At 44.6% G+C, this 23947-nt stretch overlaps 1 protein-coding gene across 1 annotated transcript; it reads left to right on the top strand.

Moving 5' to 3' along the window:
• Positions 1-88: 88 nt before the first annotated feature.
• SLC37A3 (solute carrier family 37 member 3) lies at positions 89-22827 on the top strand. The gene is made up of 15 exons (XM_032689000.1): positions 89-201; positions 3826-4000; positions 4443-4557; positions 6605-6697; positions 7143-7226; positions 8424-8569; positions 9157-9253; positions 10322-10406; positions 11434-11615; positions 13405-13546; positions 14760-14861; positions 16758-16805; positions 17551-17702; positions 19432-19497; positions 20347-22827. The coding sequence occupies exons 2-15, from the start codon at positions 3900-3902 to the stop codon at positions 20437-20439; spliced, it is 1506 nt and encodes a 501-aa protein (XP_032544891.1). The 5' UTR covers positions 89-201; positions 3826-3899; the 3' UTR covers positions 20440-22827.
• The last annotated feature ends 1120 nt before the right edge of the window (positions 22828-23947 follow it).

The raw sequence follows: 23947 nt of genomic DNA, 5'->3' as shown, positions 1-23947 counted from the left end.
GTCCGGGCCCTCCCCTTCCCCGCCCCGCCGGCCCGGGGGACGCTGCCGGCGCCGCTCGCTGCCCGCCCCTGGACGGGAGGTGGGCAGGGCCCCTCGGCAGCGGCCGGGGCCGGACTACAGCTCCCGCCGCTCCGCGGGACCGCCCGGAAGGGCCGCCTCCCTCCCGCCGACTTCCTTCGGCAGCGCTGGGCGCCGGGCGCGGTACGCGGGGCCGGGCGGGCGGCGGGAGCTCCCCGGGGCGGTGGGATGGGATGGGGGGGGATGCGGGGGGATGCGATGCCGCGGCGGGGTAGCGGCGGTGGCGGAGCCGGTGCCTGCCCTGCGCTGCCCGCTCGGCTCCGCTGCTCGCCCCGCCGAGGACGTGGCCGCTCCGCCACCTGCGCGGGGACCGGGGCGGGAGGAGCCGCGTCCTCCCCGCCCGCCGCTCCAGCGGCGGGGCCGAGCCGAGCGCGGGGGATGCGCTGCCGGGCTCCGGGCGCTGCCGCCGCTGCAGATGCGCTGCCAGCGGGGGCCCGGCAGTCGGACCGTGCTCGCATCCTCCCGGTGCTCGGGCAGCCCCTGTTCTTCCCAGGCAGCGTCTGACTGGGGCTCCGGGGTGGCGGACGGTCTGCTTGTGCTGGCGGCGGAGGGCCCTGTGTGGGTTTGGGTTTGTGCTGCCGTGCTTCTGTCAGTTTGGAAAGATGGCGTAAGAGTGGGAGGTTTTGTTAGTTTGGGTTTATTTATTTATTTATTTTATTTAATTTTTAAGAAAAAAATCCGTTTGTTTTGCACTTTGTAAGTCCCAGGAACGTGAATGTTAGTCTTTCCTGCCAGCTTTGAGGGACGGCAAGATAGTATTAAGGAAGTTTGTTTTGAACTTAAGGTGTCTTATTTTGACCTTAAGGTGTCTTATTGTGACTTTAAGTGAAGGGATAAGAGAACTAAGGGGGAAGCTTAACAAATAAGGGTGAAAGCTTAACAGAAGCTTACTCAAAATATTGGCTAGCTGAAGATAAATAGTGCAAAACAGTTAGACAAGGTAGTCCTAATACCCTGAAAGTGCTCCTCTTCCTTTCTTAAAGGCTTGTGCTTCACTGCCTTGAGTTCTGTGGGTTATCCTGCTGCCTAGTTTTTGCTTCCCCTCCACTACAAACTTACTATGGTGTTCTCAGAATATTTAGAAAACTAATTTTTGAGGATTAACCTCCTAGTTGCATGCATTTCTAGCCTAGGGAGAATGCCAGTTTTGAATATAGAAAGGACAGGATGAAGAAAAAGGGAAAACAAAATCTTTCACAGTCATCTCTATACTGTGAAAGTGTCCTGTGCCAGAAGGTCTTCTAGAAAGCTAGCTGAGACTGAGAAGCTCTGAGAAACAGATCGTTTCAATAATAAACACTATAGAACAATAGGTGACTTTAAGGTCAAACTAGGTCTTAGCTTTAAAAAGACTCAGTATCTTGGACAAATAAGATCTATATTTGCATCTGTTGACATGAAGCGAGTTGTAAATCTTGTGCTCCGGGCTGCAGACTGATTACCCGAGGAAGGAACTTTTCCCTGCAGTGTTGCACAACTGGCAGTGGTTTGCTTTCCTCAGGAGTGCTCTGTAACCTTCTGTTGCCTGGTGGGAGGGTAGGGAGAGGCAAGGAAGAAGAACGAGCTCTTGTGTTTGACCAACAGACCGTGTGGTTCACAGGCCCGTAAGGACTGCGGTGCTGGGAAATTGGAGTGCTTTGGCTTCCCTTCTCTTCTTCATGCAGCTTGTGTGGCAGACAGCCCTGAGCAGTGTTAACGCTGCCTGAAAGGGAGTAGCACTGTGCGGTACTTGTGTGGGTGCTGAGTTTTCATTTACTGGTGCTGAGAAATGGTCTGAGACCTCAGGGGGAGGGGAGTATCAAGACTACTTGTGAAGTTACCTCTTCCTGGGCTAGCCTTGCCTTCCCACAACTCCAGCTGTAGGTGCTTTTTTTCTTCCTCTGTGCAAACCCAAGCAATCTAGAAGCATGTCCCTACAAGGAGGTGCTGGCACACCAAGGTGCTCTGTGCTAGCTGGAGCAGTGGGAGTGTGGCTCAAATGCACCTGGGTTGTGTAGAGGCAGGTCTTGTACAGACTTGCTGTATTTGTCTTGGATGAGAATGGAGGCATTCAGGTGTGGTGTAGGTTGAACATGACTCCAGTGTCTCAGAGCGGTCACAGCTGGATCCATATTACTCAGAGGATCTCCATGCTGTACTCTGTTTTGGAGGTCAGATGTGACCTGTTTGGAGGTCAGGTTTCAGTTTCCATGATGGTTCATGTCTCCAGTAGTAGCTGTTATCCTTTTGTCAGTCAGGCTCGCATCATCATTTAGAGGACAGGAAACAAAGACTTCCTGCAGTGAAAGATGTCTTAATGAAACCTTTAAAAGCTATTAGAAGGAAGAGCAGAAAGTCTCTGTGAAATACAGCATTTTCAGCAGCAAAAATTTGGATGAGACTGTGTCTGCGCAGTGACTTCTAATTTCTCCAAGTGAGGTTATAAAGCTGAACTTGAAAAGTCTTGTGTCAGGTTTGCAAATAATTACAAAAAGCACCCGTGGATACAGAAGAATACAGAGGCACTATCTTCTGTCTTATTTCAGTGCTGAGGGGGAACCAGTTCAGGTTCAGTTCCTTTGGGGGAACAGGTGTGGTGCTTTATTTTACCTCTCCTCAGCTTTCAGAACGTGTGTTGTTTGCACATCTTCTGCAAATGCAGTTCCCACCGGTGGATTTGTCCCAGTGTCTCAGGCCAGTGAGTGCTGACAGGGTTGAGCTCTGCCTTCAGCAGCAGCGTTGGTGTGCAGCATCTCTCTCTCTCTGCACTGCTCTGTCTGTCACATGGACACAAGCCTTTGTGTAGCTGCTTTTTGATCTGTGGTAGGGAAGTTGGCTGAAAAAGATCTCTACCAAGGAAACAAAAGGCAGCTGAGGGGAGAGATTCACCACCTCACTGCCCAGTGGGGCTGTTTGCCAATCTCAAGTTAGCAGAAATGGTCCCTCGACCACGCCAGCACAGCTCAGGGAGTGGAGTAGTGTGACATAAACTAGCATGAAGAAACTGTGCATCTATCATAGCCTTCCCTCAGTAGTGATAATTTCTGGGTATGTAGAAGTTGGGGCAGATGTCACCCGTGCCCTACAGGAAGGTATGACTTGCCATGTGCTGTACTAATGAGTTAGTGACAGATGGAGCTGTAATGTTGGGCTTGAGAATAAATAGGCAGGGAGTCTTGCTGTTGGATTTCAGCACTGTCCTCACGGTTACTTTCCTTTTTCCATCTGTGCAAGTCCACTCTTGGCTATATTCTTTCAACAACATCTTAACAAGGCAGTTAGATCCCAAACCATTCTTCTGCAGCAACCAAACGCTGCTCTCATGATTTCATCACCAGTCTATGACCAGCCAGGTAGCAGTGGAAAGCTGTCTTATTTATGACCACACTGTAGTTCATCATGTGTGTAAATGGTACAGAATGGTTTTTAACGTGGGAATGCTGGGAATTGGTAGGTCCAGGGGAAACCCCTTTGGTGATGGGCACTGAAGAGGCATATGCTAGGGGAGAAACAAAAAAGAAGTGGGTTGGGAGATGACCATCAGGGTACTGAGAGAATGGGAATAAAAAGGCACGTTTAGGCATAGAAGATGTTAAGGAATGTACAAGTGATGAGATAGGCAGTGGTGTGAAACAAATTGGGAAGGAATGGTATGGAGTTGTTTCTTCTGAATTCCAGCTGTTTGGGGAACAAAACTGTACTTTATACATGTGTTTTAATTCAAATATATTTTCTTTTCTCCTCCCTTCCCACCTTCTTCTGTTTAAGTGAGAAGAAAAATGACCTAATCGCCATCCAGCCCTTGTGGTCAAGGCAGGAGCAAAGGTAGGGCTGCCAGGAACATGGCTTTGCCTGGAAGCTTACGGAGGCAGCCTGCAAACAGAGGCCTTGTGTCCCGTTGCACCCACCATCATATTGTTGTGTTCCTGCTGACCTTCTTCAGGTAGGTTCAGTGTATCTCTGCACAGAGAGGTGTTCATCTCACTGAATTTAGGGAAGTGAAAGCATATCATAGAAGAAGAATGAAGATAGGGAAATAGTCTTTAACCTTTGGCTGTGAGCCTTGAAAACTAATTTATAAGCTCATAGAACCAATCAGTCTGGAACTCATGCAGTTATAGAGGTGAGGGTGTTATGTCCCTGGGGAATCCAGCCACCAAAGGTGAGGCTGGCTGTGCCAAGCCAAGAGCAATCTGTTGCAGAAGGGTGAAATCCCTGTCTTCCCATAATTTGGGGGTTCCCACTGCTGACTGCTATCTCCAAAACTGCCAGTCCTCTGCTATGCTGCCTGCTGAGACAGTGTATCTGTATTTGATGCCCCACCCTTTCCCGCTTGACCTCCAGAGAAGATCTGGCCAACTTGTGTCTTGTGTGTTTTCTGGCAGCTATTCCCTGCTCCATGCTTCCAGAAAGACATTCAGTAATGTCAAAGTCAGCATTTCCAGCCAATGGACTCCTTCCTGCCTTAACAGCACGGCCCCTGAGCTCCGGCCATATGAGGTAAGGACACGAGGGATAGGGAAGTGCAAAGAAAGATGGGTAACTTCCAGTGTGCTGGAACTTGTGAACTTGTGGTGCCCAAGAGGCCCCTCTAGGTGTCTGTCGGGAACACTTCTCGGAATGGGAGCAGAAACTTCAGGTGTTTGCGTTGTAGTTTTATGGATCATCAGGTGATGGTGAAATCTTTCCTAGTGGTCCCCAGAGAGCAACTCCTCAGGAAGTTACAGTGTTCCAATGGAAATGAGGACCCCAGCAGAGTCTGTAATAGGCAGCAACATGAAGGAGGGGGAAAGAGGGACCCTTCCTTGGAAGTGTTGGAGGCAATAAACCGAAGCAGTTAATGGGCTTCCAGAGAGTTCTGTGAAATCCTGGTTGTGCTTTCTCTGTGGCAGTGGTGCTGCTACCACCCTGTTAAAAGAATAGCCAAACTAGGAGAGAAGAAAGCTATCTGAGAGGGCTAGCTGCTTGTCCTAAATTGATAGGAAGGATGACATTTTATCTTGCATCTAAAAGGTCTGATTTCCAAAAGTGTTGAACATCCAGTACCCCTTGTCTGTAAAATCCTAGACTCAGTGAAAGCAGTGGGAGGTTTGGCAGTGTTTGCCTGCAGGAAAGAAAGTTGTATACTGCTTGGTTCTCACAAATGGGAATGCAAGAACTACCTCCTGGCTCATATCTGTGGTGTTTTTAGAGCCTTTCTTGTGTTTAGTAATGCTTTGTCCTGATGCTTTTGAGAAGTGAAAGAAATCATAACATTAACAGCATGGTCACAGGCCATGAGATCTGTTGGAGCAGGGAGTTCTAAGCCGATTGCTCGAGTGTTTGTATTAGAAATCATCAGTTATTTGAATGTTTGACAGAAGGATGATACATGCTGACTTTTTGTGATAAGTGAAAGCAGTAAATTGTGCCTGAATTGTGTTGAGGATTTTATAGTGTGTCTAAAAGGAGTGAGCATCTCAGGGATGCCAAATTGAAACACAAGGTGTTTATATTTAGTTCTTTAACTGACATTCAAACAACCAGTATGTCTTGGAAGCTATTTTGATTTTTTTTTTTTAAATATATATAGATGATTTAGTGCTTGCTGGATGTTGAAGTGCATGTGTCTGATCAAGAAAAGTAGTCAAATGAGTCCTTTAGGTATCAGTTTAGGTTACATCTTTTAAACTGAGTGGATGTGTAATTAGTGTTGTCTGTACAGAATGTTCTCCTGGAGAGGTAGAATCAAACTAAAACTGATGACATTTAAGTAAGGCACATCCATAGGTCAGGTTTGGATTGGATTGGTTTGTTTTCTAATGGGGGCATTGTGAGAAGGGAAGAAAACTTTGTTTTGATTAACTCCAGTCTTTCAGTTTTCCTCAAATCTTGCTATTTTCAGATTATGTCACTAATCTTTCTTTGGGGACAATTGAGTCTTTTTTTCCCTTTTTTGATCATATTGAAAAAAAAAGGAAACTCAGAGTAAGCACAAACACTAACAACATTAGTGACTGGAGTTTGTTGTAAATAGTTTCCAACCAGTCTTTTTCTTCCCCTTGTTCCTTTTGTGTTCTTTCTTTACTGTTTGTGGTCTGTCATTTCTTATTATGGCTGCTGCCGCAAATACTTTAAGGGAATTATTCATTTAGTGAAGACAGCAAGATAAGTACAGAAGAGATGCTGCACATAAAGCAGAATATGCCTTTATTGTATTATTCATTAAGATGCTCATCAGTGTTTTAGAGTAAGAAGCTGTCTAACATTGCGTGCTTGTTAGAAGTAGGGTTTGCTTTGCCAGTTGTTTGCCTTGATCCAGGTTGAATGAGCGTTTCTTGTTGGTGGTTTGTTTGCTTGTCTTTTAGAAGTGAAACAAAGTTGGGAGTGGACATTTTCTGCAGTATATAATACCAGAATTGTTCCTGATTTGATAATTAAAGTGTTGGAGGAATGAGAGGTTGCTGGGGCCAGATGCTGTTCTGCTTCAGAGTTGGGGTTCCCATTGAAATAGAGTAGGATGAGCTCCACCTCTTCCTGTTTACCTGTTAAAGTTTTCTCTCTGTAGCTCTGGAACAGCAGCCAGTTATTTCCAAATGCAGAAGAAGCAACTCTCTTCCTGGGGACATTGGACACTATCTTTTTGTTTTCCTATGCTGTGGTGAGTAAAACTAATGCAAGCTGCTAAGCTTTGGTTGAATCTTAATGGGAAGATCACACCCACATTAAAAAGCTTAGCTCAGAGGCATATTTTTTTTCCTTCAGCTTCTGTTAGTTCTGCCCATGCCTGTCACCCACGTGAAGATGCTTTTTAACAATCACAAGAGAAATACTGTCACTTCAGAATTTCTTACACACCTGTTACTAGGGGGTAGGAGGACTAGTTCTGTCTATCCAAGAGTTCTCAGATGAATTTTTTAAACAAGAAATGTAATGAACAGCTATGAGCAGGATTTCTTTGGTGGCAGAAAAAGTGGTTAGAATCAAACTGTAAGTTGGTATAACAGCAGCATTTGGATTAGTTTAACCCTTCTACGTCATTTTAATTCTTACAGATATCAGGTGCAAGTCTTCTGGCTTTGTTTAATGCTGTGTTTTGTTCTTAGGGTCTCTTTGTCAGTGGCATAGTTGGAGATCGCCTGAATTTACGCTGGGTTTTGTCTTTTGGCATGTGTTCCTCTGCTCTGGTGGTAAGTTGGGACATAGTAGTGGGATTTAAAAATCTCTCTTAGGCTTTCTGGGTAGGGTTTTACTTTAGGGGAGAAGAGGCTCTGTTTCTATGTGAATTTGCTCATGAGCTGTAGCTGTACCTCAGTGGTCTCAAAGCCTGTGGGTAAAACTTGGTTCTGGATGCATGTACTGCATTGTCTGAAGCACAGACCTATGCTGGATGACTCACCTCTTCCTGAAATATCTATTTCTGGATACTGTGTCAGAAGGAAATTCTTAACTTTGGGGCACTGTCTAGAGACTTAATGAACAGCTTTTGTTCAAGATTGGTGTATTTGGACTTTGGGGGACTGTTTTCTAATATAACTTAATTTCTTAGCCCACACATGTTGCTATTGTGTTTCAAACACAATCTTTGTTCTTTGAAGGACATGCTAACAATACCAAGCATTCATTTACTTATTTTATAATTGCTAGGAGGGTATGTGTCAAAAAAGAATGTCTCCTTAAAACAAAAGGGTATTTCAGCTTCAAGCCATTGCACATAAATGTGAATCAGTTTTATCTCGTGGCGGTTTTCTGGTTGTTAAAGTAATGCTAAGATGTGTGGAGTGTGTTTGATTTACCCAGTTGGCTATAAACCCCACTGTGGCCTATTGCACTCTGCAAACACATGACCACAAATGCGCATCAAGCACAGTGTCCCACAATGTGTGTTTATTTTGGCTAGTTTGGGTTAGAGCTCTTAGTAATTTGAGACCTGGCTGTAGTATTTGTGTTAAATTTTGCGAAGATAAATGACTGCTGGGGGTTCTGTGTTTGCATAGAGCCTCGAGCAATCAGATGTCAGTACCAGGGCAGATCAAGAGGCTACTGTATTTTTAGTGTTGTTACCAAGAGTATTTGTCTCTTTCTTCTCCTCTCCTGTTGTAACTGTGCTGTTTAGGAAGACAAAAGTCTTTTGGAGAGGAAGTGCCCTGACAGCACATTTGTCTCTGGAGCTGTTTGGGCTCTGAAGTTGGAGCTGTGGTGGCTCAGCAGAGGGTGCTCTTCACTCTGCACTGTGTCTCAAACAATGCCAGGCTGGCCTCTGGCCTGGCCCCTGCATGGGACTGGCTCCGTGAAAGGCTGTTGCTTTTTTTAGGCCCCCACTCCTGCCTGGCTTTCAGCGGTAGCCTGAGGGTTTCTTCTCTATTTCCCCCCCCCCTCCTCTGTAGGTATTCTTCTTTGGCACACTCACAGAATGGCTGCATTTCTACAACAAGTGGTTCTACTGCTGTCTCTGGGTTGTGAATGGCTTGCTGCAGTCCACTGGCTGGCCCTGCGTGGTTGCTGTCATGGGAAATTGGTTTGGAAAAGCTGGGTAAGTTAAGTTTTCTTTAGTGACTCACACGACCTGCTGAGTAACAGATTGAGCTGAAATTCTCAAACCAGGAAGGCCAGCTGTTAGATCATAATTAAAGTTGGGTGGGATGAAATATGCCTCACTTGTTACATTATATCCTTTTTTGTCTTTTTTTGTGTGTGTGTTAAAAGCACAGATTCAAACTTCAAAAATCCCATAGTGCAGAGTGACTGAATCTGAATTTTCATACCACTGGGAAACTATTTCTGTCTCCTTACCACTAAGGAGACATCAAATGGAAACTGACTCATTGTAGGTTCAACTCTGTCACTTTGGGACATTGCAGATGAGCTCTAGCCTGTAACCTTGTTGCCAGGTCACCTCTGCTGTAACTCAGATGTTTCAGAATAGAACATACATGTGGTACCCCCAAGTTGTTATGCTTTTGTTTTAAATGAACTTCGAGTCTCTTTGAAGTGGATTGGGAAAATGCTGTAACTTTATTCATAAGTTAAAGTTCACTTTAATGTTTTATCTTTGTCTTGTTCCTAATGTCATCTCTCCTCACATTGCTGGTTTCAAATTTTTTTTTTCCCCTTCTTCAGGAGAGGTTTTGTTTTTGGACTCTGGAGTGCCTGTGCATCTGTGGGAAATATCCTTGGGGCATTCCTTGCATCCTGTGTTCTCAAATATGGCTATGAGGTAGGTATTGCTGTCTGGCTTCTAGCTACACCTGCATGTCTGATTGGGTTATGAAACGCTAGTTTCTTATCTTGTCTTTGGGAGATAACAGGCTCACGTGTCCAGTGTTGTCTTCCTGAATTCTGTGGAGGCAAGCAGTAGGCAGAATCGAAAGGCCGTTCCTTCGTGACTCTTCCCAGTTGGGAGAAACAAGCCTGAGACTTCCCTGTAGATGGGACTGATGTTATTGAAGAGCTCTGGTGTCACAGTATACCCTCTTCTGATTTGCGTGGCTTAAAGTACTCTTCAGAGTCATCCATCACAGGTTCTCACTTAACTGGAGGCACAGCTGCTGTCACTGGGAAGGGGCCAGGCACGCGCTGTGTTGCCTGTGGCAGGCAGGGGCTTGAGTCCAGGGAGTGCAAGTGAACCAGCACATCTCACAGTGTGTGACCTGTGGGGACAGGCTGGCAGAGCTGAGCGTGTCATTCTGGAGATGAGGAGGCTTAGGGTACCAATAGCAGCCTTCCAAAGCCTCTGGGAAGATTGCTGAGGAATCAGATCCGGACTTTTTCCTGGGTTGCACTGTGAGAAAGGGAAAACGCAGTGGGTATAAAGCGAAGTGGGGATAATTCCAACTGGATGTTCAGAAAACTATTTTGCTGTGAAGTATGTTTAGCATTGGAACAAGGGGACAGAGCATGGAGGATCTGTCTTTGGAGGATTTCAAGACCCAGTTGAACAAAGCTCTGAACAACCTGGTCTGAATTTGGTGTTTGATCCTTCTTTGAGCAGTCCTTCCAATATAGCTGGAGTTCTGGTTGTGTTTGGTCAGCTCCTTCCTCACTGCTGTTGCCTCAGTACACTAAAACAGCTGTTTCAGTGTGGTCTTTCAGCCTAGATAGGGCCAAATCTGTTCAGGAGACGCAGAGATCACTCATTTCCAAGTTTTGTGGATGCAATCTGTGTTGTCGTAGCTGTGTTTGCTCTCTAACAAGGTTGGAATGTAGAAAGAAACCCTCATTAGTCAGGGAAGCCTGTGTGACTGAAAGTGCTTTGAAAAAGAATCTTTTATTTATTTCTCCTCAGTATGCTTTCTTGGTGACTGCCTCGGTACAGTTTGCTGGAGGAGTCATTGTGTTCTTCGGGCTCCTGACGTCACCGAAGGAAGTGGGTAAGTAGAAGAGAGCTGTACTGTTTCAGTCCCCTCATGGAAAGCAGGTCTGCAGCTTTCCATGTAGTACTACTAAAAGCACTGCTCATTCTGACAGTACTTATCCTCAGGGCTCTTACAAAATGGTGTTGCACTTAAGTGTATTTAATGGAGCAAATGCTTTACTCGCCCAGATCACACTAAATGCCACCATGCATCCCGTGTATAGAGTCTGGATATTTTTTTAAAGCAACATAAAATAGCCTGGCTCTAACATCTCCATTAGGATGTGCCTAATTATCAGTTTTTCTGCACCTAAAGAAGCTGCAGACAAACTGATAACTGACTGTTGTAGGAGAAAAATATGGCGAGCCTTAACCATGCAGTAGGAAGGGAAAGTAGGTCTCCCACAGCCAGTTAAATAGCTCCAGGGTCGGATGTGGTCCTTTTCTGAGAAGGTGGTAGGCAAGTCAAAGTGTAACAGGAAAACAGAAGAATGTTTGGGCTTTGACAGGGCCATGGAGAAGGTTTCCCAGTTGCCTGCAAAGGCTATGAAGTTGGTAGCATTAACGCTACCATAAAGAGTGCTCATAAGAGTGCTCTGCATCCCAGGAAGCACAGTGCAGTTTCCAGGCCTTCCACTCCAGTGGAGGCATTAACAGGCAGCAGCTGAGTACGCTCAGCCTCCACAGTCAAGGGAAGTGGTATGCAGGAGCCGGGTCTGAGAATCCCAACCACTAAATAAGGGGGGAAATGCACTAATTTGTTGTGTCTTCCAACTAATGGCCAGACACTCAGAACAGACAAAGCGGACGCCAGGATCAGACAATACTTTCAAGAGCGTTAGAAGACAAAGGGTAGAAACTGGCGGCACTGCAGAACACCATCTAGAAGAGTTTCTAAGCCAAAGGAGGATGGAGGTATGGGAGAGCAAGGGAATTGCTGGAAGGTAGAATTACTTAAAAGAAGTGAGCATAGCTTTAGAGTGGGGAGAAGGTGAACAGGCTGTGGTCTGTTTTTCCTGTTGCTTATCCCTTGTAAAACTTAGGCCTCCCTGAACTTGGAGCAGATGAAGACATCGTTGTGGAAGAAGATGCCAACAGACCTTTAATGGGTAGTGATGATGCAGATGATGATGACCGGAATTACTCTATTCAAGCAACTGACACTGACAACCAGCCAAAGGCCATTGGATTTTTCCAAGCTTGTTGCCTTCCTGGAGTAGTACTGGTGAGGACACAGATTCTTGAGTGAAGGCTGACTTACTTGTTAAACATAAAGCTGACTTTTTGTGCTGTTAGCATTTGATGATGTCATTGTTAGTATGTTGACCATATGTAGTTGTTGACATCCTTCTTCTTATTCTGTTAACATCTTGGGGTTGGGCCTGTTGTCCTGGTGCACATGGATTATAATACTGTCCAGGTATGTTAGTTGTGTGTTGCTCTTCCCGTCGGGCCCCTGCTTCATGGAGGGCATGTAATGAGCCAGCAAAGGGCAGCAGAGATCCTGCCTGTTCTGCTGTGGATTTGGAAGGGAGGCCACGAGCAAAGGTTGCTGTAGGATGCTTTCTTGGTAAGATTTGCCCTGAGGAGTGGGATTCTCACTGTTAGCTGAGCATCTCTGTGGTGCTGATATTGAGGTTTGGGGTTTTTGAGTTGCCTTAAAGCAGAAAGCTGGCCTGAAAAGCCTGAATCAGCATGATGTAACATCTGGCAAAGTATGCAGGCTTTTTATAAACAGCTGGAAGCAAGGCCTGGTGATGCAGTTTCCAACATATCCTTCTCCTGTCCCTTGTGTGAGAACTTGTACTTCTGCATCAGCAGTGTTGCCCAATTCATGGATTTGATTCAGCTGAAAAATTAACCTGTCACTAAAAAACAATATTAACTTTCTGCAGCAGTGGGCTGTGGCTCCCCTGAGTGCTAGAACCAGTACAAGAAAGGGGGCAGGGTGGCTGGCTCAGCAGTACAGTGTGAACTGCCTGGATTTGGTCACGAAGCAGAATGGGTAGTGTTGTCAGGCATCCTTAATGAGTAAAGCAGTTGGCTGTTGTGATTGAGGCAACAGAAAATCTAGAAGGGACGGGTGCATTGTCAGTGTTTTGGGTGCAGGACAATGACAGTTCTGTTGTTAAAACCCGTTGGTTGAGGGATGGCAAAAGAAAGCAAACCCATTTTCACTTCCTTCCTAACGTGGCTAAGTGCCTTATGCAAAATTTCTTAGGGTGCCATCTGCATTAGTTGATGTGTGACTTTTTTTATTGGCTGGAACAAAAGAGAATAACAGCAGCTGAGGTGGCTGGTTTTCTACGTTGGATTTTGAGGACATGTTCTGCACCCTAATCCAGCAACCTGAACACTTCTGAGTCTGTGAGTTTTATCTGATGTCAGATTACTGCCCAGCCAAATCAGGACACTATGTCAGATTGGTGAGAGACCAAGGAGCTAAGGACAAATTGAGCCCAGCAGCCAAAAGCAGGAGGTTGTTTCAGCTGTTGGGTTTGGGAGTATGTGCTTAACTTTGGCCAAACTTTCATCTTGTCCTGGAATACCTGCCTGGGGATCATGAACGAAGCTTTCTCTTCTGGTGCTGTAAGCAGATGAGCCTTCTGAGCAGCACAAGATAGTACAGAGGAACTACTTCACATAACTTTTCTCAGCATGATGCACAGATGACTAAATCTCAAGCTTGTTTCATGTCCCTTCTCTTGAGAAGGTGAATTAAATTTTCTTCATTTTTGAAACCTGGTGTCATTTCCTCTCAAGGTTACACTGAAAGTGTTTTAACCCATTGCATTCAGCGAAAAAAACCCAAACTTCTTGACAGTGATTTTTGTATTCCTGGGTTCCCTTTGATGTTCAGCATTAAGCTTTTATAATGCTGTCTTCTTACGTGAAATGCAGAAGCACTTCCCTCTGAAAGCTTTAGCTGGATCCAGAGCTTTATGTGAAGAAGAATCAAACACTGTTTGCATTTCTCAAGTGCTAACTGCTCGCTGGCCCTCTTTTTGTTCCAGTACTCTTTGGCCTATGCCTGCTTGAAACTGGTGAATTACTCATTCTTCTTCTGGCTGCCCTTCTACCTCAGCAACAACTTTGGATGGAAAGAAGCAGAAGCTGACCAGCTCTCAATCTGGTATGATGTGGGAGGAATCATAGGTGAGTGAGCAAGTAATGACATCCTCCTGCAGTTGCCCTGCTAGCATTTGAAAGACAGCAAATGCAGCCAGAGCAGTCGTGTTCGGTGGGATCCAACTGTTCACTGAATATGTGAAAATTCTAAATATGTATGTGGCTGCTAGGCCTTTTTTTTTTTCTTAAACACAGAGTATGTGACCCCCTAAAGAGTTTACATATAATTAAAGGGCACTATCATACTTTTGAACGTTACCCCCAGCTGGCATTTTCCTTTACTGACTAGGACTTCTTGAAAAGTGCTGTGTACAAAAATGGTGCTCCTGCTTGCTGCTTTCTTTCCAACAAGTACCCTTGAGGGAAATTTAGATCTGGACTTACTGAGTTCTGAACTGTCCCTTCTGTCCTGTGTTTTTAAGGACAGACTCAGCACAGATCTTGGCAGAGCAGGGACCAACTGTGTTATGTTCAGAAATAAAATGTAATTGCACTTGTTTCTGCCGGCTGTAAAATCTTACCCTGTTCCTCCAGAATAAAGAACATACTGTATATGTGTTTAGACTTCCACTCCTCTGTGCTCAGTTTCTTGCTTTATTACCTTGTCCAGTTAGCTTTCCTAGAATAGCCATCCTTGTTTGGGCCTGTTCAAGGTCAGTAATTTTGCCTCTGTGGCCTTTTCTACGTTAGGCTTTCTCAGCATTCTAGTTTTTACCAGCAGAGCAGTTCCTACAGAGGTAGCAGTGATACATAAGGTGATTTTTGTTGGCCTTTGGCAGTTGTTGGAATCAGTTGCACCTACCCTAAGAAGGTGAAACAGCAGGAAGTATGAGGCCCCTGTGTGATAGTGCTTTTCCTGTGAGAAAAAACAGCCTTTTCTTACACTTTCGGTTGAAGGACCCAGCCACAATGTTAAACTTGCTTAATCCAGAGTTGTGGTGGTCCTAGAGCTGTGATGGTCCTATAGGGGAAGAAAAAGAAAAGCGGGAGCATTGGCTAGTTGCGTGCCAGAAAAAGCAAGCTTTTCCCAGGAAAGCAGCATGAGTAGTTTTCCCTGTTTTATCATTTGTCTTTTTGTCTGGGGCAGTAAGGCCAGGAGACATAGTTTTCAGGATATTAGAGAGAATATGCATTGGTGAGAAGGCAAGAGGCCACTGCCCTCAGTGAAACGAGTTTTATTTAAGGCATCAGCATCCTGAACCTGACAGTGATTTTTTTGTTTTGTTTTGTTTTTTTGCAGGTGGGACTATCCAGGGCTTGATTTCTGATGTGCTACAGAAGAGAGCCCCAGTGCTAGCAATTAGCCTGCTTTTTGCTGTAGGCTCTCTATTTGGATACAGCCGTGAGTACGCTTGTGCTGCGCAGTGATAGGAGGTTCATTCAGTACATCTTAGAGAGAACCAGAGCACAGCCTGTTCTAATTATGTTTTCTGGCCTTGAAACTGCTTCTGGATCAGAGTGGTGCCTTTTGGTTTATTTTGCTGAAGTGTGGCACTGCACAGAAAGAAATCTGTTCTCTGGTTAATGAGGTGGAAAAGAATTAGCTGAGTGGTTGAATTTCCCTATACTGGTGAATTACGGTACTGATCCTTCTCCAGTGTCAGTGTTTTAGCATTGTCATTGTGTCAACACCACAACTGGCAAAGCAGGAAATCTCAGGTGCTTCCCTATAGTAAGAGGAAAGAGAATCTAGGGACAGATCTGTGCTGGGGTATATATACACTACACAGGGCAAAAGAAGCTCTTAGACTTCACCTCTTATACTTCTTTAAGTGGTGAAATTGGAGAGTTTCTGCCTCTTTTGTAATAAATATAGTTCTTGGTGTTTCATTATTGAATGGAGTCTGTCAGGAAAACAGAGCATAAGGAGTCAGGAAGATGTAATTTCTATGAAACCTCCATGAAGAGCTTCTAAGTGTGACAGTTTTGTGTGTTCAGACAGAGCATCCTGTGGTACCAGAGTGATTGAACTCACTGGGATGTCATTTCACTTCTTTATGTCTTCCTCCAAAGTGGGGTGGTGATACAGGCAGGCTTCTGTAGAGCACTTTGAGATCTGTGAACAGGTGCTGGAGTCGGAGAGGAAAAGTACAGTGTGCGTTTTGGAAGTACATGGGCTTACTCAGGTGGTCTTGCAGTAAGGTCAGTAAGTCAGGGCCACTGAGTAGCAACGAGTGGGTTTGGTGGAGTTTGGTGGAGTTTTTGTAGGCTCTTGTGCTAACTCATTGCTTTCAAAAGTGAATTATAAGTAAATATGAAATTATTGTTGATGAAGTTTGAATTTTCTACTAGATATCAGAGCAGCCAGAACTCCACATGCCTTGTGCTTAACTCAAAATGCACTACTGTCCAGCCAGATACAGAAATCTCAGACAGGTGATCCAGTTCCTGCAGTGTGATAATTCTATTTCCATCGGCCAAACCAGGAAACCTTTTTGTGCCCATAGTGTGTTGCATATAGTAGTTACAATGGCCTGGGAAATATGTGAAGAGGGCTGCAACTTGCCTTACACGTGGTAACTCACCTAAGCTGAAGTGAGTAAGGAATTCAGGTAATGCCTGACAGTGAGATATCAGGGAAAACAGCATCTGAAAAGTACTAGGGGACTGTAATGGAAAGCCAGCTGCTGGTGGAAATACAAATGAAGCCTGTAGATGCTCAAACAGGGCTTTGTAAGGAGGAGTTGGGATATGAGGTTTTGCATTTTTTTTGCTTTATTGTGCAGCATTGATTAGGCAGTTGCTGGATCACTACCTCCAGGTATAATCTCTGTATTTAAAAAAGTGTTTTGGATAATTCAGAATGAGTGGAAGGGCTGATTCAAGTGCTAAATACTTTTATGATGAGAGAGTTTGAGCTGAGTCTGACTTCCCCAGAGAGATAGAGGAAGGAGGGTAAATGCAAGCTGTGTGTCACAGAAAGAGGCATGACACAGGCTGAAATACAGAGCCAGGCAAATCTGATGCTGAAGTAGGCCACAAAATTTTAGTGGCAAAGATGATTTTTCTACCATAAAGTGCTCTCAGGAAACTTCTGGGTCTTTGACCTCTTAATGCCTTTGCAGTAAGACTCATCTCTGTAGAAGTCTCTGGTCAAACAGAAGTTATTGTTGTCACTGTGTAGTGAACTGAGCAGGCAGTTCAAAGTAGATGTGTCCATGCTTCTTTCTGAACTGAAGTGAATGGTTTTCTCAAGTTCATTTGTTTTATTTACACTCACCTTGTCTTTCTCTTGCAGGTTCTCCAAACAGCAAACCTATCAATGCTGTGATCATGACAATTACAGGTATCTTATCAAAAGCCACTGTTCTGCTAGTAGACATCTGTATCCATTGCAGAACAATCAATAACACTAGCCAGGTGGTGGTAAAAGGTGTTTGTGTGTACTGTGATCTCTGCTGGTTTTGCAGAAAGAGTGAAAGCTGGGGCCCAGTTTCTGTTACCTTCGGAAAACAGCTCTAGGAAAACTGCTTTACAGAGGGAGGTATAGAATAATGGCTTGGAGCTGAGGGGATCTGCCTTGGCTCAGTATGATGGAGACAGATTTATGGTAAAATACCTAGCAGTAATCTGGTGTCTGAGAAAGTGGATATATGGCAGAGTCATGAGCTGCAGCTCAAATTTGAGGGCGTTTGTCAGAACCTGAAATACTTTGTGTACTGCAAGAGGTCACAAGGTTTTTGTGCTACCAGACATACTGTGCCGTGTTATGGAATTAAGATTAGCCCACATGAATAGAGCCTTTCTTTCCAAACACTCCTGCTTTGGAACTCCCTGTCCTGTTGTTGTGGGGGTTGTTTTGCCTTCCATCTCTTCCGTGAACCCTTAGAGACTGAGACTGCGGCATGGGGATGTACTATGCAGGGTGTTCCATGACCGTATACTTCACCTGCAGTTAGTCTGTGAGCACTGTCCTTAGACTTAATTCTTTTCCTGAGCTTTGCGTGGTAGGAAGTTTGTATTTTGAAGATGCTCTGTTGAGAATTAAGAGTGTTTGTTTTGCACCAAGGCTGTTTTCTTGTCACTCTCAGGATTTTTCATCGGAGGCCCTTCTAACATGATCAGTTCTGCAATTTCTGCTGACCTGGGGCGCCAGGATCTGGTGAAAGGCAGCAGTGAGGCTCTGGCAACAGTCACAGGAATTGTGGATGGAACTGGCAGTATCGGTGCTGCAGTGGGCCAGGTGAGGCTACCAAAGGAAAATCAAGGTCTGGGGAAGGAAGCAAAGAGTCTGTTGTGGTTAAGAGATGTTAGTGCATTCCTCAATCCAAAGTTGTGTGGGGAGAGGGAGGTGGGTTGTTTTTTTAAAATAATTACTTATTTAGGATCCAACCAAGGGAACCTGTCTCTTTTATCAAGGTTTCCAGTGGAAGCAGTTTAATTAAGAACTAAACTAAGTATTCATAGTGCCAGTGTTATGGCACTTTCATAATTCAAATGAATTTTGGAGACTTTCATACCCTGAACTCCAAAAAGCAATTAAAGGCCAGCTTTGCAAAGAGTGAAAATAAAATATTTTGACATTTGTTTGGGATTTTTTGTTTAAAAAAATATTTGCTTACAGAAAAGTTTACCTATACAACTGAGTAAAACTGGAAGGCCTATTATGAATGTTACAGTGTTTATGAAGTAATTTAAAATTTACTCTTATTTGTAGTTCCTCTCTGTGTCTGTGGATGTGTTTTACGCCCTGTAAATCCAGCACTACTTGCTTCAATAGTCAGTGTGCTGCCAGAGGTCTGAGGACTAGACTGTTGCAGAGAAGGAAGCTGACAGTGTGTCCACTGGGGATGTTCTTTCTTCTCACATACAAGTGTTAGCTATGTGGAAGAACATAGTGGTGCTTTGGGGAGGATTTAGTAGAAAGATCAGAGCCAGTTCTATTCCAGGCATCCTCTAGTGATGGTAAAATACCAAGGACGCAGGCAAGGCATGTGAGTTTCTTTTCTAGAAAGGGATGTGGGTTTGTACTTGCCATTGATTGCCTGATAAATACAGTTGTTCAGTCTCTGTTTTATAGGATAAATGCTGCTTAGATCCTTTAAACATGGAAAACTACAAGTGCTTTGTGGACATACATAAGTGCACTGTTACACTCAGTGTTCTTCTTGCGTCGTCTACAGTGTTTCTGTCTTCCCACACACATACCATTCAGACTTACATCATCATAAAAATTGGGTCTCTAGTTCTGAAAAATTCCACCTGCCTCCCATTCCAGCACTGCATTTATTCCAACAGAGACAACCATGATGTCATTCCGGGGGTGTGTGAATAACAGCAAACGCACAATGAACGTGTTAGAAATTCAGATCCTGTTCTGTGCTGATATACCCAGTAGTGAAGAAGGGAGGCCCTTGTGCAGCATCTGAATATAAATCTGCTAATAGGGAATATATTTCCCTGTGTGGCCTCTGCAGCCTTGTTGAACCAGGGTGCAGTTCAGAACAGACTGTAGTCTCAAGTGTCTTGCCTACGATGGAGGGTTAAGTAGTCAGTGGTTGCACAGCTCTTGAAAATGTGTCCTGTGTAATTTATAAGCCGTTCTAGAGCTTTTAGTTCTTCTGAGAGTACTTACATCCACTTATGTCCCAGTGTTCTGTGCAAAAACCTTGTATTCAGCAGAGTCAATTTGTCACCCTTTGAAACTGTAGTTCAGTTCTGTCCTTACGCTGCTCTGAGTTACTGTAAAGCTTCAGGATGGTGTCTGCTTTACTAACACTGTGGGTTTTACACAGAAAAAGGCTGCTCTCTTGAGTCATCTCTTCTGATAGGAAAAGATCAGCTGGAAGGTTTTGTGATCAGCTCTGTGTGGTGTGCTAACAGCCCACAGATTCTAGAAAATGAAAGTGTCATGCCTGAAAGTCATCCTTATCTTCCCAGTTTGAATGATTTTTTTTTTTATTTCTATTTAGTATCTAGTGTCTTTGATCCAGGAGAACCTGGGGTGGATGTGGGTTTTCTATTTCTTCATTCTAATGGTAAGAAATAATTTTTTTTAAAAATTCTTTATCAAAGTTCAATTTGCAATAGAAAGTTTTTGTGAGAACCTGAAAGTTGTGACTTAGGGACGGACTCTGCAGCACCTGTGACCTCTGATGTTGTTCTCAATGTGGTCTGTGGTGTGGCTTTGCCTCAGGGTGTCTGAATCAACTGTTGTCTTTTGGGATCCCTAAAAGTCACGTTATCCAAGAGGAACTGAGCTTGTGGCAGAGACACTAAAATACTTGCCTAAAAATACCTGTATGCATTTCCTAAAGCTCATACCACCTGACTGACTTCCAAGGCAGGAGATTTCCCTTCTTCATCTCCATAATCCGTAGTTCCTAATATTTTCAGAGAGCTGAAGTTAAGCTGCTTGTTAGCCCTTGAAGATTATTGGAGGGAGTGATGAGGATCTGAAAACTAAGATGAAAATGCCTTGCCCTGGTACACCTCTGGGGGAGAATTGTGTTCAGGCCCTGACCTCCTTAACATCTCCACAGTGGTGAATGCTGCACAGTTCACTTGGTCTTCCCTGCTGGAAGTGCCAGGAATTGTCTTTGCATCTGTGCTGACAAAGGAAAAGGCTACTTTGGTAAACAGCAGAGGTGGTGAGGAGGAAGGCCACTGAGGAGCTGAAGAGCTCATCCTTATGGCAAGATGATTATGACAGCTGAAATTGCATGAGCTTTCCTGCAAGCTCAGTCCTTCCATCCGCTGTGTCATTTTGTCATTGCTTCTCTTAGCCTATGTCTATTTGGGGTGGCCTTGGATGTGTGTTGGGGCATGGGATGGCTGCAGCTCTGGTTTCTCTGTGCTAATTGTCCTGGATATGCTTCTTTTCACAGACAAGTTCAACAATCCTGTTCATTTCACCACTGATAGTGAGGGAGATCAGGTTGCTTCTGCATGAGCGGCGCCTGCGATTGCTGGCAGAGTGACTTCTGCTTGCCTCTGGAAGGACTGTTGTATGGAACTGACAGCTGGAACTCTAATCAAAACTCTGGGAGACTTGTTTCTTACATCCTCCAGGTCTGGAATAATTCAAAATGGCTCCGCAAGACTGGATTGACTCGCCTTTGGCGAGCTCAGTAGTGAAGTACCGAATACCCATCCTGAGACCGCCTGTGTCATGGAGCTGCTGACCTAAGCCAGACAATCCACGGGACTGATGGATTGTCCCAGACTCTTCCATGGCAGCAGCCACACTTGATTCCTCTGAGAGGTGGTCTCACTGCTATACCCTTTCTTATTTATTTCTGGATGTGCTGACCAAAGGTCAGCTGTTTAAAACTGACGGTTTTCGAGAGGCTGTCTTGCAATGAATTCTGATGCTCTGTTGTGCTGGTGAAATCACCCAGTGCAGTTCATGGGTAGGTTAAATTTATGATCACTTAAGCTTTTAGAGAGGGCAAAAGTAATTATCTGGAATTTACACTGTCCTGTTGTTTAAAAACTGCTGTTGCTAAATCTGTGCACAGATGGACCTCTGCTATCCCTAGCTATTAATTGTTACATATTCTAGTAGAGTCACATGGAGAAGTCACATCTATATTTGTTTTTAGCATTTTTTAATACTATTACTAATCTCTGAAAAATGAGATTTCATTTTTTTTAACTATTTAAGCAGACAAATAGTGTGCAATACTTTACTATGACCTCTGAAATAAGCCTTAATAGATCCTTTGTGTCTAAAGGATACTTGAATGGCTTCAGGGTTCAGTAATGGGACACTTTCACTACAGCTTTGTTTATTGAACCTGATCATTACTGACCAAAATGGGTCTGTCAGGTGACCCTCTGAGGGAAACTGATGTTAGTGACTTCATACTTCTTGGGCAATTGCTCATCTCTAGCAAAGAAGGACCAGAATGGAATTAAAGGAGTTTAAGGGACCTGACTGCTCTTGGACATAGGCTTCCAGACGGGGACTGAAGCGTACTCATGGAATAGCATTTATGAGCAACTGCTGCTGTGTTCCCCTATGCTACTCTGCCTACTGCTGCCTAGGGGAACTCAAGCTCCAGGATTTGAAAGCTTGAGTCATGTATCTTGAAGGGAAAGGTAGAGGCAAGTCAGCACTAAAAACATGTGGCTGCACTTAGTGTGGTGGTGTTGGAGTGCTTTGCAGTGCTGCAGTAGGTAGGGTGACCGACTGACACCTCTGACATTTGTTGGTGATGTTAAAGGGGTCGCTGAGTAAGTTCTCAACAAATTGTTTTCTGCTTCCTTGGATGTTTCACTGTAATAGGTATGTGTTAACCTGCAGAACTTTTGACCAAACACCATGTCCAACTAGTCAGCAATGCTGGGATGGGGGGCAGCAAAATTCTTTGAGCTGAGAATTTGAAACTTTTTAAAGGGCAACAGTTGCCTTTTTGACTTGTACAGTGATTTTATTTTATTTTTTAATTGATGAATGTCAATTTTTAGTCATACATTGATTGTAATGAGAGGAATATCATTAGTGCCTTACGGTTTTAGAGTACTGAACAGTTGCTTGGTGATTGCTGCTTCTGCAGTGATGTCTCTGTGCAGCTTTGCTTAATGTGAAACTCAGTTGCTCCATTTTGTACGTTTTTAGGGAGTCTTTCTTTCTCTCTTAGTGGAGGTGATTCTTGCATCTTTTTGCTAACCCTCAAAAAATTTTACTGCTTGGGAAAATGATGCCATTAAGCTGATGTGGGACCTGAATCCTGTTCTCGTTTCTTGTCATTCCCATTCCAATTTTTGCCTGTATAATTAGAGCAGGAGACTGAGAATCTATCATCCTGTTCTCAGAATTATGCCCTGGGGTTAGTGTTCACATCCCAAGCTACTCATTAGCCCCTGTACAAACAGAATGAAACCTCCCTGAAATTTAGTTCTAAAATTGATGGCGGCACCATTTGCCCCAGCCATGGCGTCTGAGAATCTCTGGTTTCAAATTCCAACCTGGATGAGCTTTTTGGCCGTCTGGGCAGTAGATAAGCTGCTGATGAAAGGTGGGGTGGGAAAGGGACGTCGCCAGGGTCGGGGGGGGGGAGGAGAGGCCGCTCCCTGTAACAAATGGCTTCCTGTAAACAGTTCTGTCCCCTCTGGAGAAGTGTCAGATGTGATTCGAGCACCGCAAGCACGGGTGGCCCGGCCACTGCATCCAAGTGCACGGCGGTGCTTTGAGGCCACCCGCAATTAGGGAGGCGTGCCTGTGGCTTCGGGATTGTTGTTGTTGTCGTCGTGGTGCTGGATTTTTGGTTCTGTGTATTTCCTCAAGGTGCTCGGATGGAGAACGGTTTTCAATCTGGTTGTGTCCAAACTGATCTCACGTGAATAAACTTACTTTGACTTGATCTGGGCTAGTTCTTCCACGTGTTTTATTCCACTCTTCCCAGTGTGGTTCTGCAGAGCGTGCTTCTCATCCTCCTCACAGGCCTGGCTTTAACAGCTGCTTTTCACTCAACTGCTATGAAGACCCGAGCCCTGACTAATGCTGAAACTGAACTGAACCCTCATCCCAACCTAAAACGGGACCGTGTTCCCACATGCTGTGGTTTGGCACTCTTCCTGGTCAGGCTCACAGGAGGTTTTGTGGGAGTCCCCTAACAGATGTCCATAATGATCTTAACTAAAGAAGCCAGTACACATGCTTGGTTTTATTAATTTATTTCTTTGTTGATCTGCATGTACAAGTCAGGTGTTCTTCCCTTGGAATTAAACGTGCCATGTGGCTGCGGGTCCTGCTGTGCCTCCTCTCCTGTGGCTTGTTTCTTTAAACACGAATCCACACCTACACTTAGCTGTGTTTAAATGGACACAGCAGGGAACTTGGTAATTGTGTTTGTGTTTTATGTTTGCCATAAATTCAGAGTTGAGCACAATACCGGATCACTGGAGAAACTTCAGTGCCTGCACATTCTGGTGCCTCAACCCCTAGTAGTTTGGTGGTGCTATGATGCTGTTCCTCAAAAAAACTAACAGTTCATATTTTTACCGTTACTTTTTTTCCAACTTACTCATCAGGAACTTTCCAGCCTACTCTGGAAGTACTCTGAGGAGTAAAGCTTTGCTTGAGTATTTGAAAATGCAGATAATAGCAGTCCCCATCACCACCACTGTGACTATGATCTCCAGAACTGAATGCTTGGGCAAGCCGAAGTTTAGGAATTACTTAACTTTAGAGTGCAAAGGAAACACATTAGGAGCTAATCTTGAGGTGGTTAGACTGAACACCAGGATAGACTGACCAAGCTGGTTGTGAAAGAAAAGATGTTCTTCAGCCCCATAGAGCTTTTCTGTATCAAGGAAGGTCCTTACAATAGATGCCCTACAAGCAATGCTGCTGCATCCTGATTTTCTTGGAAGCCTGGAATGCAAATGGTGTGGACATCTGCCTGGAGGCAGTACCACAGGGTCTCCAAAGCGGGGAGAATTGGGCTTCTGCTCTAAGTGCTGGGCAGCCTTAGAGAGTAT

The sequence above is a fragment of the Chiroxiphia lanceolata genome, chromosome 5, assembly GCF_009829145.1.
Source record: "Chiroxiphia lanceolata isolate bChiLan1 chromosome 5, bChiLan1.pri, whole genome shotgun sequence".
NCBI lineage: Eukaryota > Metazoa > Chordata > Aves > Passeriformes > Pipridae > Chiroxiphia > Chiroxiphia lanceolata.
This window is presented reverse-complemented; position numbering and strand designations above follow the sequence as displayed.

What these genes read in the sequence shown, in the direction of transcription:
- SLC37A3 (XM_032689000.1), top strand. Translation starts at nt 3,900, where the DNA reads ATGGCTTTGCCTGGAAGCTTACGGAGGCAGCCTGCAAACAGAGGCCTT. An exon ending in GCCTTCCTGGAGTAGTACTG is followed by an intron (nt 11,616 to 13,404) that starts GTGAGGACACAG and finishes TTTTTGTTCCAG; the next exon opens with TACTCTTTGGCCTATGCCTG. An exon ending in TGTGATCATGACAATTACAG is followed by an intron (nt 16,806 to 17,550) that starts GTATCTTATCAA and finishes TGTCACTCTCAG; the next exon opens with GATTTTTCATCGGAGGCCCT.